Below are 15157 nucleotides of genomic sequence, written 5' to 3' on the forward strand. Positions count from 1 at the left end.
ACAGACCAGGGGTGGCTCTGATCTTCCATTTTGTCCGTCCAGCTACATGAACAACCTGTTTACCTCCAGGTTGATACTCAGACCTTTTCTGGAAGCAATTATACTCAGACCTCCAGCTACATGAACAGTTGAACCAAAGATATTGTAAACATGTAAGCGAATACCAGCTACAAAACGTAATTATGCTTTCGATGCGTTACTGACTTGTGTCCTCTAGATGGATCATGCCATTTCCTGATGTAAATGTAAAGCAAAGAATGTGTATGGAAATAGTTCAGAGCACAACAGGAAAAACAAATTTCTTGTGGTCCATTAACTCTACGATCATATACCAAAACGTTTGTCCCGATAAAAATGACAACCTGCATTGAGAGTTTGAGACCGGTAAAATTTCTTCTGGTCTGCTACAGAAACCGCGACAAGGATGGACACAATGGTAGCTCCTTGCCTACACACCAGGGGTGGCTCTGATCTTCCATTCCGTCGTCCGTCCAGCTTCAAGACTTCTGTTGTAGCCTGCTGGCTGCCGACGACGACTATAGAGGTAGCAGGTTACTAGCAGCCAAAAAAAAATTCAGCATCGTGAAAATTAACCAGTTTGCCTCCAGCTTGATACTCAGACTTGTTCTGGCAGCATTCCTACACACACAACTATTTTTTCTTAATTTGCTGCTAGTGTAGTAGCTAGGTTAAGATGATAGCATCATCCATGAAAAACGTAGGGGAACGGTTGCCGATCTTGGTGCGCCACTTAATTTACACTATCAATGGAACGCTATATTCTTCCTATGAGATAATTGCATTTTTCCAATGCAAGAAAGAAAACGCTGAATTCAATCTTCTCACCTACAACACCTCTCTGACCTAAGGTTGCATGTTCCGTGTCTCGAAAGTGATCTGCCCAACTGAAATGTTAATATACCAACACCGGATAGCTTCACCTTCTAGAGGGAGTATGAACTTTCTGCTAGTATTTGTTATTAACAATGCTCATGTTATTTGGCACATGATAGCTCATAAATAGCATTGGCTATGTGTACTTGGGTGCAACACATAGCTCATAAATCACATGTTCGGGGCATACACGAGGAATCGGAGCTTACTATACGATCGAGGTGTTGCACTATCACATATTTGTACACATATTTGTACAATATTATCCTATTCCCCACCCCTAGCTAAAACCCATCCCCAAATCCCTCTTTCTTCATCATTTGGCACACGCTGATAGCCTGAGACCCCAGATCCCTTGCTATGCATCTTTTGGGGCTTACCATAGAGGTCTTCCAAAACCCCTTTTAGTCTTAATTTTAGAACCGATACAATGAAACCGAGAGTAAAAGTCTCGATTTTTAGTACTGCGTTCCTCACCCATCCAATAAATTATAAATAAAATTTAAATTGGGGAAGACTTGCACACACACACCAAGCCATGCGATTTTTTGCACGAAATGTAGTCATGGAGAATTCGAACCTAGTACCTCTTGCGTCGTGCGTATACCTTCTTAGCATCTGACCTACATAGCACATCTAACTAGTTAAAAGATGCTTTCCTCTTTTTTATTGACCCGTGGAGGACTTGTACTAAAATGCCTATAGGGATCACCAAATTTAGATCCGGTACTAGCATTAATACCGGATCGAAATCTTCCTAGTATTTTTGTGAGGACTGAAGCCCCTTTTTCTAGTAGTGTGGTTATTATGATGGATACCAACTCTCGGATAGGTGCATGTAATAAAAAAGACTAAGATGCAACAACGATATGCATCCCAATAGAATGCATGAATAAATAAGGAAAAAAATTCAAATTCCATAGTCAAAATTTGGATAATCTCTAACTATTTTTTAGTTCAATATTTTCCCTTAAATTATGCTTTTTGGTTTAATTTAGTCCCTAATATAACTTGTCCTTTTGTTTATCAATTCAGAAGTGGAGTCCTAAGTTAAAACTTTGAAGATGATAGCTGACATAGAAAAATATATCATGATTTTTTTGTCATTATTTTGATAGGATAGGAAATTTAATAATAACTTAATAGCCAAAATACAAATTATATGAAAAATAATGATGAAAAAAATCTTAAAATGTTTTTTGAACTATATTGTGATATCCATTATGAACCTGTAATATTGAATTACAGTTCGAGTTGTTTATGAAGAAACAAATAAAGATAAATTCTATTTGGGGTAAATTGATCTAATACACAGTTTAGTGGGTATTCAAACTTTGACTATATTTGAAGAGATTTATACGAACTTTCGATTAAATGATATTTTAAACAGTAATGATATTTGAAACCAAAACAACTAATTTTCAGCTGCAACTAAACAACAAATTATTCGGCTTTGTCCATGATATGTCCTCTCTCCAAAAGTAACATTGTATCACGCTCTCACATAGACCAGTAGCACATCATGCAGAAAGTTGCAGGCTTTTCTTTTATGAACGAATCATTTTTAGATAAATTTGTTAGATAAGGATTGCATACAAAAGAATTTAAATAGTCTTGGGAAAGAGATAGCCCTGGAATTTCTATAAAATTCATTTAAATCGATCAAATCCATTGAAATTTTAAAAGAAATCTAATCTACTGATGAAAATTGTGTCGAACCAGTTTTCTCTTAAAATTACCAATTTACCCTTCACCAATAAGAGAAATTTCGATATTACACATCGAATTCGCAAGCCTCACCGTTTATAGACCTCAATTCGCATGCCTTTTGAAATTTAACCCTCTGCGTATGGATTGTTTCTGAATGGTTTTATTCTCTTTTATTTATTTCTGTTCTTTTGTCTTATTTTTTTATTCCCAGACACAACTCAAATGACCATTTTGCCCCCTTTTCCTTATCTCTTCGTTGGACTGGATCGCTGGAGCCTCACTTGCCAGACAGAGCGGCGCTCTGGTGCTACTGCCGCCGCCACCTGAAACACGCCGGAGTGGCCTCCACATGAGCCTGACCTTGCCACTTCCGTTTTCCCTCGTCGCCCGCTCCGATTCGCTGCTGTGCGGCCGTGCAGCGCAGCCTGCTGCATCTCTTGCTCCCCCGTGCGATGCCATATAGTGAAGCATGCCGCGAGTTCAGGCTGTGCTCCTCACTGCCGGCGGCGGAGAGGGTAGCAGCTCTCCTCCCCGAGCTTGCGCTGGTTGCTCGTCGTCACGCTCTACTGAAGGTCCGCCCATGACCGGACGACCCTCCATGCGGCGCCGTCTCGAGGTAGCCGTGGCGCTTAATACCGGCGGTGGGGCCTGCTCCAGGCGGTCACAGCCATGGCTGGCGGAGAGGATGCGGCGGCGCTGCAGTTGCCAAGCACGCGCGGTGCCATGTGAGCGCAGCAAAACGCGTGGTGTTCGGCGGCCTGCAGCAATGCTCAGGCGGCCGGCGTGATGACTCTGCTATTTTGTTTAGGCAGCAATGCGTTGAGCCATCTAAACTGTGTGATCACTGCTATTTTGTTCAGCTATCTAAATTATATGATGACTGCTATTTTAAATTATGGTCTGTATACTAAATGATTGCAGCTTGGATCCTGCAACGAAGTTGACTGAATTTGTGAACTCATTATGAGTGAATGAACCATGATATTGTTAGGTGTAAAATTAATTCTTAATGTTTCATGTCAATCAGACTGCAGCGTACGAATTTTAGCAGGGGCGACGCTAGGATCTGGGTCTACCGTGGCGCTCGTGCTGTCAGTCCTCGAGAACATCTCCGAACAGCCTTATCTGGAACGTGAGCATTTAGAAAAAAAAGATAATATTGTTATTTCACGTAGGTATGTATGGGAGAGAGAATTAAAATGGATTGGAAACACCGTAGTGGCAAGAAAAATAAGGTTGCAGGTGTTATTATTGGCGAATCGGTGAAACTATTTATGGCAGCGGTAAATCGACGAAGCCAAAAGAGAAGAAGATACGCCAGTCCTAATCTAATCGATGCAGAGGATAAGGCATGGGCATACCTGTCCATTCACTAGGGATATAAAATAAAAAGAGTGAAATAGAGAAAAGGTGGAAATCCCCCGAATTGAAAAAATTCGCATGCTCAATGTCATATTTTAAAAAGCTTGCGAAACGAGGGTTATAAACAGTAAAGCTTGATCTCTCCACAAATACACGGCGACGGCATTGTTCCTGCAGCGCCGCCATGGCGCTCGCCGCGGCCGCGCGGAGAAGCCTTGCCTCCCGCCTCTCCAGCCGCCTCCACGCCGGACTCCCCCACCTCCTCGCCGAGCACTGCTCCGGCGACGCCACAACCACCCCATCCCCCCTTCATCCCCCGCAGCCCCTGTTCCGGTCACCCCACTTCCCGCTCCCCCAATCATCCAGAACAGCGGCCCAAACCCTGTCCCTCTTCCCCTTTGGCGTCCACCTCGCTGGCGCTGGTCCATCTCGCCGCGGTTTCTCCTCGTTGCCTCCCCATCGAGTGGCGGACGCGGGCGCCGTCCTCACCGGCGCCGCGGCGGCGCCCGCGGCCCCGGCGAGCCTTCCCAGCGAGGTGGCGTGGATTACGGAGGATTCTTCGCTATCCGTCGTGGCGGTGCAGCACCTCATCGACGCTGTCCACTCCTTCACCGGGCTCAACTGGTTAGGGTTTAGTTAGGGGTTTGCGGATTTTGTGTCCTTGCGACCTTAATTATTGTTGGAATTTTTATCACCTTCTCCATTGGTGGCCTCTTTGAACCGTAGGTGGCTTTCCATTGCTGTCTCCACGGTGCTGCTACAATCGATGTTGCTCACATTGTTACTCAGCGCCAGAAAACAAATTCGTGTAAGGTTTTATTTAGGAATGTTACCTCTCTTTGTTTTCCTACTTTGGAATTGTTAGAACAAACACATATTGACATATATACTAATATTTAGAATTCTAGGTAAGCAGGATTGCATGCCCACAATTTAACATTCACCTTCAAGTTCGGAATTGTATGATTTGTTCATGATAATGAAACCACATCCTGATCAGTTCTTTTATGGACTTAAAAGAATCTTTCATCTAACAGATGCAAACTGGTGTAATATCCATTAGTAATATGTGGTTTAAGCAGTGATGATTCACAAATTAAAACTTCTTATCCACATAGTAGCATGTATGCAGTATCCACTAGTAAATGTGTGCTAGGCAGATTTAAGTGTATGAAGTCACTGCTATCTCAAAGCCTTTTTCGGAGTTTAGAATGTGGAATTTTTGCCAGGTTCACATCTGATGTCAATTGTTTTAAATGATGCCCCTGCATCCCAAATAAGTCCTAAAACTTTACAACAGTAACTGAGATAAGTTCTAGTTTTAATATGTTATGAGGAACTTGACAGTATTAAGCATTGTTTTCTTTCACTTTTGAGCTTAAATAGGTGGCACATCAGGAATCCTCTGCAGTTGCAACGCTGCTGAAAAGGGTATGTATCATGATACTATTCATGCTTGCTGTAGTTAGAAATATTTAATGCATTAGCTTTCTTGCTACCCCTATTTCAAATTATAATATTTACATTTTATTGCCAAATAACTTGACTGCACAAGATCTTCCTGCAGGCTAAGGATGAGAAATCAGAACACGAAGCTGTAGACAGAGCACTTTCTTTCTTAAAAAGGTATGAGCTTATTTTAAGATGCTTATTGTCTCTTGCTGGATGAAAGGAAGCGTCTAGTGTTCAATGTTAACATGAAACTGTGAAAGAGAGTTTTTTTTTTATTGCCTAGCTTTTTCTTTCTTGTGTTCAATCATGACTTTGGACTATTGAAGTATACTTAGGGTGTGTTTGGTTGAATGCACCACATGATGCGTGTATGGATGATCCTGGATGATATGGTTCAACCAATTTGCTTGAATCATATGATTCACCATTCTTAGTAGATAGTTATACCAAGTGGTATGGCATCATCTTGGATGAGTTGGTACGGTTCAACCAATCAAACAAAAGACAACTATCTATCTTGAACCATTTCATACATGAACCAAATGATACATGCAACCAAACACACCCTTAATGTCTCTATTTAAGACATGATCATGTAATGTTAGATTACCTTATCTGATGCCACAGTCGATTTTGATTGAATGAGATGAAATGCTTTTGGTTAGAGTATAAGTTTTATAATAGGACATCACAAGCATTTATGTTATGGATGTTGGGGATGTTACTCCTCTAAACATGGAAAAGAGAGGAGGGAGGGTAGAAGGGTAGAAATAGGAGAGATAAAGGCACAAAACATGAGAGCAAGTGAGGAGAGCTCAAGTGAGTCCCCTCCTCATAACCCCTTAGGTCCTTTATATAGAGGATGGAGGAAGGTAGCAATTTGCCCCCAAGCCCCTAGTGGGTACATCAATTACAAGTAGGCCCTTGATCCTTTACATGAGGCCCATTTCCTTCATGGGCTGGGCCATTCCCCCCAACAATGGATTATCCATGTCAAAAGTTAACGCTTTATGAACTCTATTATTTGCGTTATGCATTGACGAGTGACATAAAAGGAAAATCAGACTTAAGCACGTTGTGTGGTGGCATGTAATTGATTTGATTCTTTAATTAGTGCTTCAGTTCATTGTTAATAGTTGATTTGTTCTTCGAAAAGTTCTTTATCTACGTGTTATACTGTTATGTGCTAGAAGTAGATGTGTGAGCTGTTCTTGCCTGCTTTGACACACTTGTTTCTATGACTGCCAGACTCAGACCCCAGGCAGAGACAATGACTGTCTCGCACTTGCTTATCCATGTTTTCTAAAAAACAATCTTTATACATAGCTTAGATATGTCCATAAAAGCGTAGTTTGCTAGCACTATTTGTGTACTTGCATTTGCAATTCCAAACAGGAAAAGGTTCTTACAGTTGTGCTGTCTATATTTTGTACCTCCTTCAGCCCGTCCGGTCACTTTTCGCTGCTAATTTAAGAAGATTGATTTCCTTGTTTATATTGTATTGCTGTGAAAGTATAGTTTGTAAGCGTTACGCATCATAGATGTTAATATGCTATATGTCCACTAGTTCCATTGTTCTGATTATTAACTTCTCTACTTGGCCTTAATAATCCCATGTTGCTGGTCCCAACCTTTATGCTTTGTTATCTCGTAGTCACGGAGACAGCTGTTGCTCCTGATTTCTTTAGGGAGCTTGCATGGGTTTCTCTAACAAACATCAAAATGCTTGCCTTTGTTCACACAGTTTGGGTCCTCTGGTGTTTATTTCGATTGGGAGACCATATACTTTTATGGCTCTTTACTTCGCTGTAAGTTGACCCCTTATGTCGGAACATCTGTTAACTAATCTTTGATGCACATGTTTTACCATCACCACCAACTTCATTGTTTCTTTCTCACAGACGTTTCATTCTTCTATATTGCTTCTAGATATCAAACATGGTTCAGAAACACCCATCTTTAAAAGAGGGCGGTGCATTCTGGTTTACTGATCTGACAACTCCTGATGCCCTATACATCTTTCCAGCTATGGTATCACTATCCCTCTTGCTTAGATTGGAGGTATGCTCAGTAGTTGATCTGATTGATACGTATGTTCCCTCTTGTGCTATAAAATTTAAGGTTAGGTTGATACATGCTTTGAATATTTGCTCTGTTAATTTTCTTTAGATTGCCAATTGAGCCTCTTGTAATGCCATGTGGAAAGATCATTATATGTGTTTGTTGTTTTCACCATTAATATCCTATCTCAATTTGATTATTATTCTGTCATGTGAAGTTCAAATTTTTAATTTGCAAATGGCTCCATTAGATTGTCTCTCTTGCAAATATTAACCTGAAGATTCATGGTACATGTCACTGCCTGTGGTATACCACTTGACCAAAGCAAGTTCTGGGCGTATACTTCCACCTGTGAATCCTGCATGCAGTTTTTTCTCTTTCTATTTTGTGTGTTTGCTTACGTGAATTCTATTTGTAAATGAATATGGTCTTTCCATTTTTCGTCAATGATGTGCTGCTTCTGTAAGACTGATGCTATATATTTTAGATAATATTCTTTTAATGCAAAGTGGTCATGTATTAATCTTTCTTTATCAATTCAAGAATTATATGTGACCACACACTCACATCCTACAATAATGAGTCATGATCTGTTATTGAATAATGGTTATGTGCAAATAGTAGCAGGTTTTTTTTACCATTTTCTTACAATGCGCCTATTCCTCTACAGTTGCTTTATTAATTTATTTGTTCTCATGAATCTATTATTAATCAACTGACCTATGGAGTCTGAGGAACATTTGAACCCATCATTGTTAGCGTTTCCTTCTGTCCTCTTGTACACCTTCAGTCCTAACTTTAAACTGTTAACTAAAAATACTTTTTGGTGTTGCAGTTCAGTCTACATTATACAAAGAGAGAAAGATCTCTTGGGACGGATATTGTGAGAATATTATTAGTTTTAACTTTCCCGTTTGCAGCAAGCTTTCCAAAGGTAAATGTATTGTATAATAGTATTTGCTCATGCTTGAACCTTTCCTTAATAGTTATATCATGTTTTGTGAGCTATGCCAGTAATTCATGATGCCATCAGACAAGAGAATTTCTGTGGTGGAACATTTTGATCTGAGCACTATTAAACTATGTAGTGGATCCATGTTTCTGTTTGCTGCATGTTTCTAGTTCAGTGATGCCTGGGGTGATGGTTGCCTTTGAAATAAAAGACACTGGATATAAGAGCATAGTTTACTTTTGAAAATATTAGAAAATTCACTAAAGAGTTGCTTGTTTTGATATAGGCTGTTAAAGAAAAATTCTCTTTGATAATAATGGCACTGCAAAGAGGTCATTTTTAAATATTCAATTATGGGCCAAGTTTGTAAGTAGTTGTTGTATCCCCTGTCTTTTTTGACAGTACGGGCCGGGCCGGGCTGGCAAAAAGCCTGGTTTCTATCGGATCTATCGGGCCAACAAAATCGGGCCCATTTCAGGTCGGGCTCTGGCTCGGGCCGAGCCACCCATCAATGTTCAGGGTAAATATAATTAATTTTATTGTTTGGGCTGGGCTTGGATGGGCCTGATTTTTTTGGACTTAAAAAATCCACTCCACACCCAGCCCTAAATGAGTATCGGGCCGCCCTTAGCCCGTCGGGCTCAGGCTGGGCTGGGCCTGGCTCTTTTGCTCAGGTCTAGTATGCTTCAAAGAGCATGCATAGGTGAGAAAAAATGCTGAAAGAAACCAAGAATGGTCTGGCCCCATAGTGGCATATTTTAAAACTATTGCAATTTAGCAGCGGCTCACAGAGGGACTTTACGAATGTAGATGTGAAAATTAGCAACTCTGGAGTGGCATATATCTTATCTTTATTTTGTTTTGAGATACATTCCTGTTTCCTAATTCAAATCGTATTATTGAGCACATGCAATGCACCAGGGAATCTTAATCTGTTGTGAGGTAGGTCGTCAAGAAATTTTAATTCAAATTCTTTTATATCTTTGAAAGACATGGTTTTGCTGTTTATGTAACCTAATTTAGTAACGGAAGCTTTTGGTTATGCTATTGGATAAGGTTATTGATGAAACCCACCACTGCTTCATCAAAAACTACAGTTCCATGTAGCTGTTAAGATTTGACTTGTTAGCAGCTAGTCCATTTGTTTGTCCACCGATTGTACAGTATGGTCCATTACTTTTTTTGGACATCAAGGCTATGTGTATTAACTATTTCTCTCATGGTAAACTGATATAAATATTTAGACACATAAGTGTTACAAACTTAAAATGCTTCTCACTCCATTGCATTCTTCCTAGCTTTCAAATGTTTGATCATTGAAATGCTTTTTCAATTTTTCTCCTGCCCAGGCAATTTGTTGCTACTTGGTCACTTGGAACTTTGCATCTCTTGCACAAACGATAGGTGATTCCTGTCATTGTCTATTATACCTTACAAATGGTTTGGTTTTATGTCCATTGCACTTAGTACATACACTTGTGTTATTTTCAGTTCTTCACCAGCCAGCTGTGAAGAAACTACTATTTAGCAAGCTCAATAACCCAACATGCTCCTCCTCTGATGGACCAACAGGCCCAACTGCTGAAGATTCTGCACATCCAGTCGATGAGAATGAAGAACCTCTTCCCCCGGAGGGAAGAGAAGCTTCTGATTCTAGCATTGACCAGGTCAAGGATAAGTCTGATAAGGAATCGGAAAAGGACAGTTAAATGTGGATGCTATCCTTATCGCTCAGTTCTGTAGAGTAACCACTAAACAGCAGCGCACCTGCGGCCTGCCATAGCTGCAATGTTGTATTCAATTCAGGATTAGAATCGGCACTATACAACATTTACAACTTCCCTTTTTTTTGAAGTGACTAGTGAGGGGCTTCGCAGTTAACATTGGATCATTGAGATCTTTTGACCCAGTGATGGCTTAAAAATGCAGCCAGGTCGAGTTCAATCTTGTGCAAGTATATCTGATTGGATGTTCTTAGTACGTGCATATTTTGTAACCTAATTGTTGTACCTAAGTGCTTGGCTCAAATGGAAGCTAATTGTTTCCTTCATGCTTGGGCATGTACATGGTAACTTAGAAATATGTCACACCCGATTTTAAGGACAAAATCGAGTGCATTAAATACATGTGCGCCAGGATCAAGTTACACACATGTACGGCAATAGTGAATAACAAAGACAGTGCTACATCGAATAAAGAGAGTATTAACCATTATTACATGACCGAAAGTCTCAAATAAACCACAAAGTCTAATTATTACGCAGTGGAACTCCAAAGACGACGACAACTCCACAGGCAGCTGACTGAAGAAACGTACGCCTAGAACTCCTCAAAGTCGTGTAGATACTCCTCGTCCCAATTAGCTTGGTCTGAACAGCGGTTTTGCAAGGGTGAGTACACTTATGGTTGGTACTCAACAAGTCGTGGGGAATAGTGTAGTGTAAGGCTAATTCAAGGTATGGCTAAGGCATAAATAGCATTCGCTTTTAATTAAGTTGGTCAAGTTTTATTAGCAATTAACTAAATATAAGTTCATACCTCCCGAAATTAAACATGATCATAAATAAAGTAAGCAACATATGCATGAAATGATAACAAGTTAAATCCATCTTCCGATAATATTATCATGTGAGGGTCCAGGCCGCTCCTAACCGTGAGCACGGTTGATCGATCAGTTTTACACTCTGCAGAGGTGGCACATCTTTACCCACAAGTCGCGTAAAAGTTCAAAAGAACTTTGGACCCAACCATGCGGTGTTTGCAAGGCACCATACCACACTTCCGAGGTGTGATTGCATAGGGACGCTACGAGGCCTTTACAAAGATTCATTAGTCAAACATTGCTAGCGAATCTTTGTAAAGGCCTCGTAGCGTCCCTATGCAATCACACCTCGGAAGTGTGGTATTGTGCCTGATCAGCACAAGCGTGGTTGGGTCTAAAGTTCTTTTGAGCTTTTACGCGACTTGTGGGTAAAGATGTGCGACCTCTGCAGAGTGTAAAACTGATCGATCAGCCGTGCTCACGGTCAAGAGCGGCCTGGACCCTCACATGAGTAATATACTTGAAGATGGATTTAAATTGCGGTTTATGCTATGGTTATGGTTGTGCCATATGCTTATGGCTTATATTTATGTTTATATTAATTGTGGGTTGGTATATACTTATACCTTAGTAATCAGGTGCTAATAAAATTTGACCAACTAAAAATGCTTAATGCAGTCAGCCGGTCAGCCTTTCCTTATTTAACCCTTGCATTCATATTCTCCTCACACTTGCTGAGTACGACAAGTGCTCACCCTTACTATAAACAACGTTGCTCAGAAGAAGAAGATGCTATGAAGTTATTGTGAAGATGGTGCTGAGTCTTAGGCGTACGCAGCCCCAGTCGATTGCCTGCGAAGTTTGGAGCCTCCGTTTCCATAATCAAGCTGTATATCTCTGATGGTTTCGTAAGTCTTTGTATCTTTTTACGTGATACTGTTGCTGTTATTCACTAATGATGTCACTATATGTATGAAACTTGATCCTGGCATACATATAGGTAGCATTCGGTTTTGCCTTTAAAACCGGGTGTGACAGGGGGTTTGCCGAGTGTTTTTTTTGACACTCGGCAAAAAAATAATTTTTTTCCTCTTTTCACCTTGAATTTTTTTCTACTCCCCACATACAACATGTGGTACTCCAGGTTAAAATTTGGTATATTTTTGGATTTATTTGCTATATTTATTTAATTAATTGCATTTCAAGGAAATTTTTGATATAAGTCAAATTTGAACTGCAAGTGATTCAAATTATCGAACAAAATGAGTATAAAAATGATATTCATGTTATTTGGCCCAATTTGAGACCTGACCCATGAAATGAAAAGAAATTTTGAACATCTTGTTCAGGAAACACGACCATGAACGTGTGGCAGTAGTATTTTTAAATTGTAAAAAAACAAGCAAAGTCTCAAAATCATGAGATTTGTTATGATGTGATGATATAATACGTGGAGGCTGTGGAAAAAAATTGAGAAGGTTTTGCACATTTCATTATGCATGATGATTACAAACCGAAGCATCTCAGAAGAAGAATAGTAACTTTGAGAAGGATTCGATAAAATTTAGAGTCGAAGTGACGGTCGAGTTCGGTTTAACTACAAAACTTTTTGTATAGTCAATAGAGAACATATCTTGTTTCGTGTGAAAATTTGGTATTTTTTTGAAACTGTTGGATATTTTTTAATTTTTTTTAAAAAAACTTTGCCAAGTGTCCTAGGTAGACACTCGTTAAAGAAACCCTTTACCAAGTGTTCACAAAGGACACTCAGCGACTTTTTTTCCCTGTACCGGCCGGGCCCGCCTCCTCTCACTGCCCCCCCCCCTCAAGACACCCCCTGCCCCCCCTCCCGCGCCTCCCCTCACTGCACGCCGCCCCCGCCCATCCCACCCGCGCCTCCCCCTCACGCTGCCCCCCCTCCTCCCTTCCCGCCGCCCCCCTCCTCCTCCCCTCCCGCCGCCCCTTCCCTCCCGCCGGACGCCGCCTCCCTCCCGCCGGATGCCGCCTCCCCTCCCTCTCCGACGGGCGGCGCCCCTCCCCTCCCTCTCCTGCGGGCGGCGCAACTCCTCCGGCCCTTCCTCTCCCGGACGGGCGGCGCCCCTTCCCCACCCTCTCCGGCGAGCGGCGCCCCCTCCCAGCCCCGCTCCCCACCGGTAGATCTGGCGGCTGGGGCGGCCTCCTCCCTCCCTCCCTCCACCGCCGATCAGATCCGGGCGGCTCGAGGGGAGGGGGCTCCGGAGGGGGCCAGATCCGAGCGGCGGCCGCGGATCGAGGGGAGGGGGCCTGGTGGCGGCGCCGACCCTCTCCGGCGGTGCCGACCCTCCCCTCAACGGATCCGGTAGCGCCAGCCCTTCCCTCGCCGGATCCGGTGGTGATGGCGGCATGGGAGGTGGTACTGGCGGAGCTGGCGGTGGTGGCGGCCGGTGGTGGTGGTGCTGGCGGAGCTAGCGGTGGTGGCGGCCAGTGGTGGCAGAGCTGGTGGTGGTGGCGGCCGGTGGTGGTGGTGCTGGCGGAGCTGGCGGCCGATGGTGGCGGCGGCCGCGGAACAGGATTTTTTTTTCTTCAAAAATTGGATGCCGAGTGTTTCGTGGCCACTCGGCAAAGACTTTGCCGAGTGCGCGACCAAAACACTCGGCAAATCCGTGTTTGCCGACTCGAAATTTGCCGTGTATCGTTTGCCGCTTCGCCGAGTGTATTTTGCCCTTCGCCGAGTGTCCCTGGCACTCGGCAATTTTCTTGTGTCCCGTAGTGCAAGTGACGCTTAATATTTCACACAATGCAAGCTATAATGAATGGTATTAGCTGCACGCACTAATTGGTGTGTTAGAACAAGAGCAATGAGAACTCGTCTCTCTTTTTTTTTCACTTGTAGAAGTTCACTTAAATCAAGAATTTCATTGACCAACCTTTAGTAGAGAATGAGTGATGGCTGTGGGTACTATATCACGTCAGAACAAGGAGTTGCATCTTGGTTGGTGAATCACGAGTGCCGTGAGGAAGCACCCTACGTGGCTCACCAATGATTAGGGAGATGATTACATGAATTAAACCAATATTATATGATACGAAATCATTGTTAAATTAAGATGGGGATAATAAATATACCGATTTAGTTAGTTAAGGTGTTGATTTGCACCAAATGAAACATGAGGAATGAATGTTATACTTTTGTAATATTTGTGGGACGAAAATTACACTTTTTTTCTTAATTATTTGTTGCAAGAAATCCGCAATCTGCTTCAATATACAAATCTTAGTTTGAATGTATCGATTTACCATACAGTAATGGCACTGATGTACACACAGTGGCTGGACTAATGGATCAGAATTTCTGGAGGTAAGGGTTCTTTCCCTGAAGGAATTTGTAGGTTGAGATCAGAATTGACAGATCAACTCCATGCTTTTGTTTCTTTTTTTTAAATAATGCAGTTCACCAAACTGGATTAACCTCAAGCACGAGTCTGTAATCCTGTAGTTTTTTTCACTCGTATATTGCTATATACAACATCCATCTTTTTATGACATTTAAACTCTTTGATATATCCCTAAAGGAGGGCATGCAGAGGACAACGGCTCTAGATGTTCTCGACCATCAGAGTCCCTTTCCTGCAACTTGATGGTGGCCTGAAACGCTATTCAAAACAGAATCCCTTTCCTGGCTCGAAGCTATGCACACCTCAAATACACAAAAATACAAAATAGTGTTCACCTTCGCGCGGATAAAACCCACAGATGGACAACTACATGACTACGTCGTGGTGGGTGCGTCAATGATTGATGTATGTGCACGCTAATAGCTGCAAAAATGTCAAATTAAGTAACTACTCCCTACAGTAATAACCGGTGTTCACTGTTCACGGTCCTCGTGATACTACTCCTCCGGTCCGTAATAGATGGCGTTTCATGACCGGCCAATTAGCTTGCTTATAGTTCAAAATTCCAGTCGGAAACGTCATACATTGCCGACCGGAGTATTTCATAGTAAAGGAGGGATTTTAGTTGGTTGCTTTCATAGTCAGTAGTGTGTTGGACTTTAGAGAGGACCAAGCTAGGGTGGAGGTTGGGTCTATATAACTTTGTCTACGGGCCATGTACACAATGTCAACAGTAATGGAACTACAAACATTTGATCCACCACACATTACTATTCACGATCCAATAAAAAGGGGCAGAAAATTATTGGC

At 42.0% G+C, this 15157-nt stretch overlaps 1 protein-coding gene and 1 long non-coding RNA gene across 2 annotated transcripts; both read left to right on the forward strand.

The window, feature by feature from the left end:
* Positions 1 to 3843: 3843 nt before the first annotated feature.
* LOC140223377 (uncharacterized) lies at positions 3844 to 5614 on the forward strand. Its single transcript, XR_011898813.1, has 3 exons — positions 3844 to 4774; positions 5353 to 5397; positions 5534 to 5614. It is a non-coding gene; the product is annotated as an uncharacterized lncRNA (long non-coding RNA).
* Positions 5615 to 7166: 1552 nt separating this feature from the next.
* On the forward strand, positions 7167 to 10385 carry LOC117865396 (mitochondrial inner membrane protein OXA1). Its single transcript, XM_034749588.2, has 5 exons — positions 7167 to 7226; positions 7348 to 7479; positions 8315 to 8413; positions 9781 to 9835; positions 9923 to 10385. The coding sequence occupies exons 1-5, from the start codon at positions 7209 to 7211 to the stop codon at positions 10138 to 10140; spliced, it is 522 nt and encodes a 173-aa protein (XP_034605479.2). The 5' UTR covers positions 7167 to 7208; the 3' UTR covers positions 10141 to 10385.
* The last annotated feature ends 4772 nt before the right edge of the window (positions 10386 to 15157 follow it).

The sequence above is a fragment of the Setaria viridis genome, chromosome 7 (assembly GCF_005286985.2).
Source record: "Setaria viridis chromosome 7, Setaria_viridis_v4.0, whole genome shotgun sequence".
NCBI classification, from domain to species: domain Eukaryota; kingdom Viridiplantae; phylum Streptophyta; class Magnoliopsida; order Poales; family Poaceae; genus Setaria; species Setaria viridis.

Bases quoted from the DNA above. Each gene is read 5' to 3' on its own strand.
- LOC117865396 (XM_034749588.2), top strand. The intron at 7,480-8,314 runs GTATGCTCAGTA...TTGGTGTTGCAG, and splicing joins CCCTCTTGCTTAGATTGGAG to TTCAGTCTACATTATACAAA. The intron at 8,414-9,780 runs GTAAATGTATTG...TCTCCTGCCCAG, and splicing joins TTGCAGCAAGCTTTCCAAAG to GCAATTTGTTGCTACTTGGT.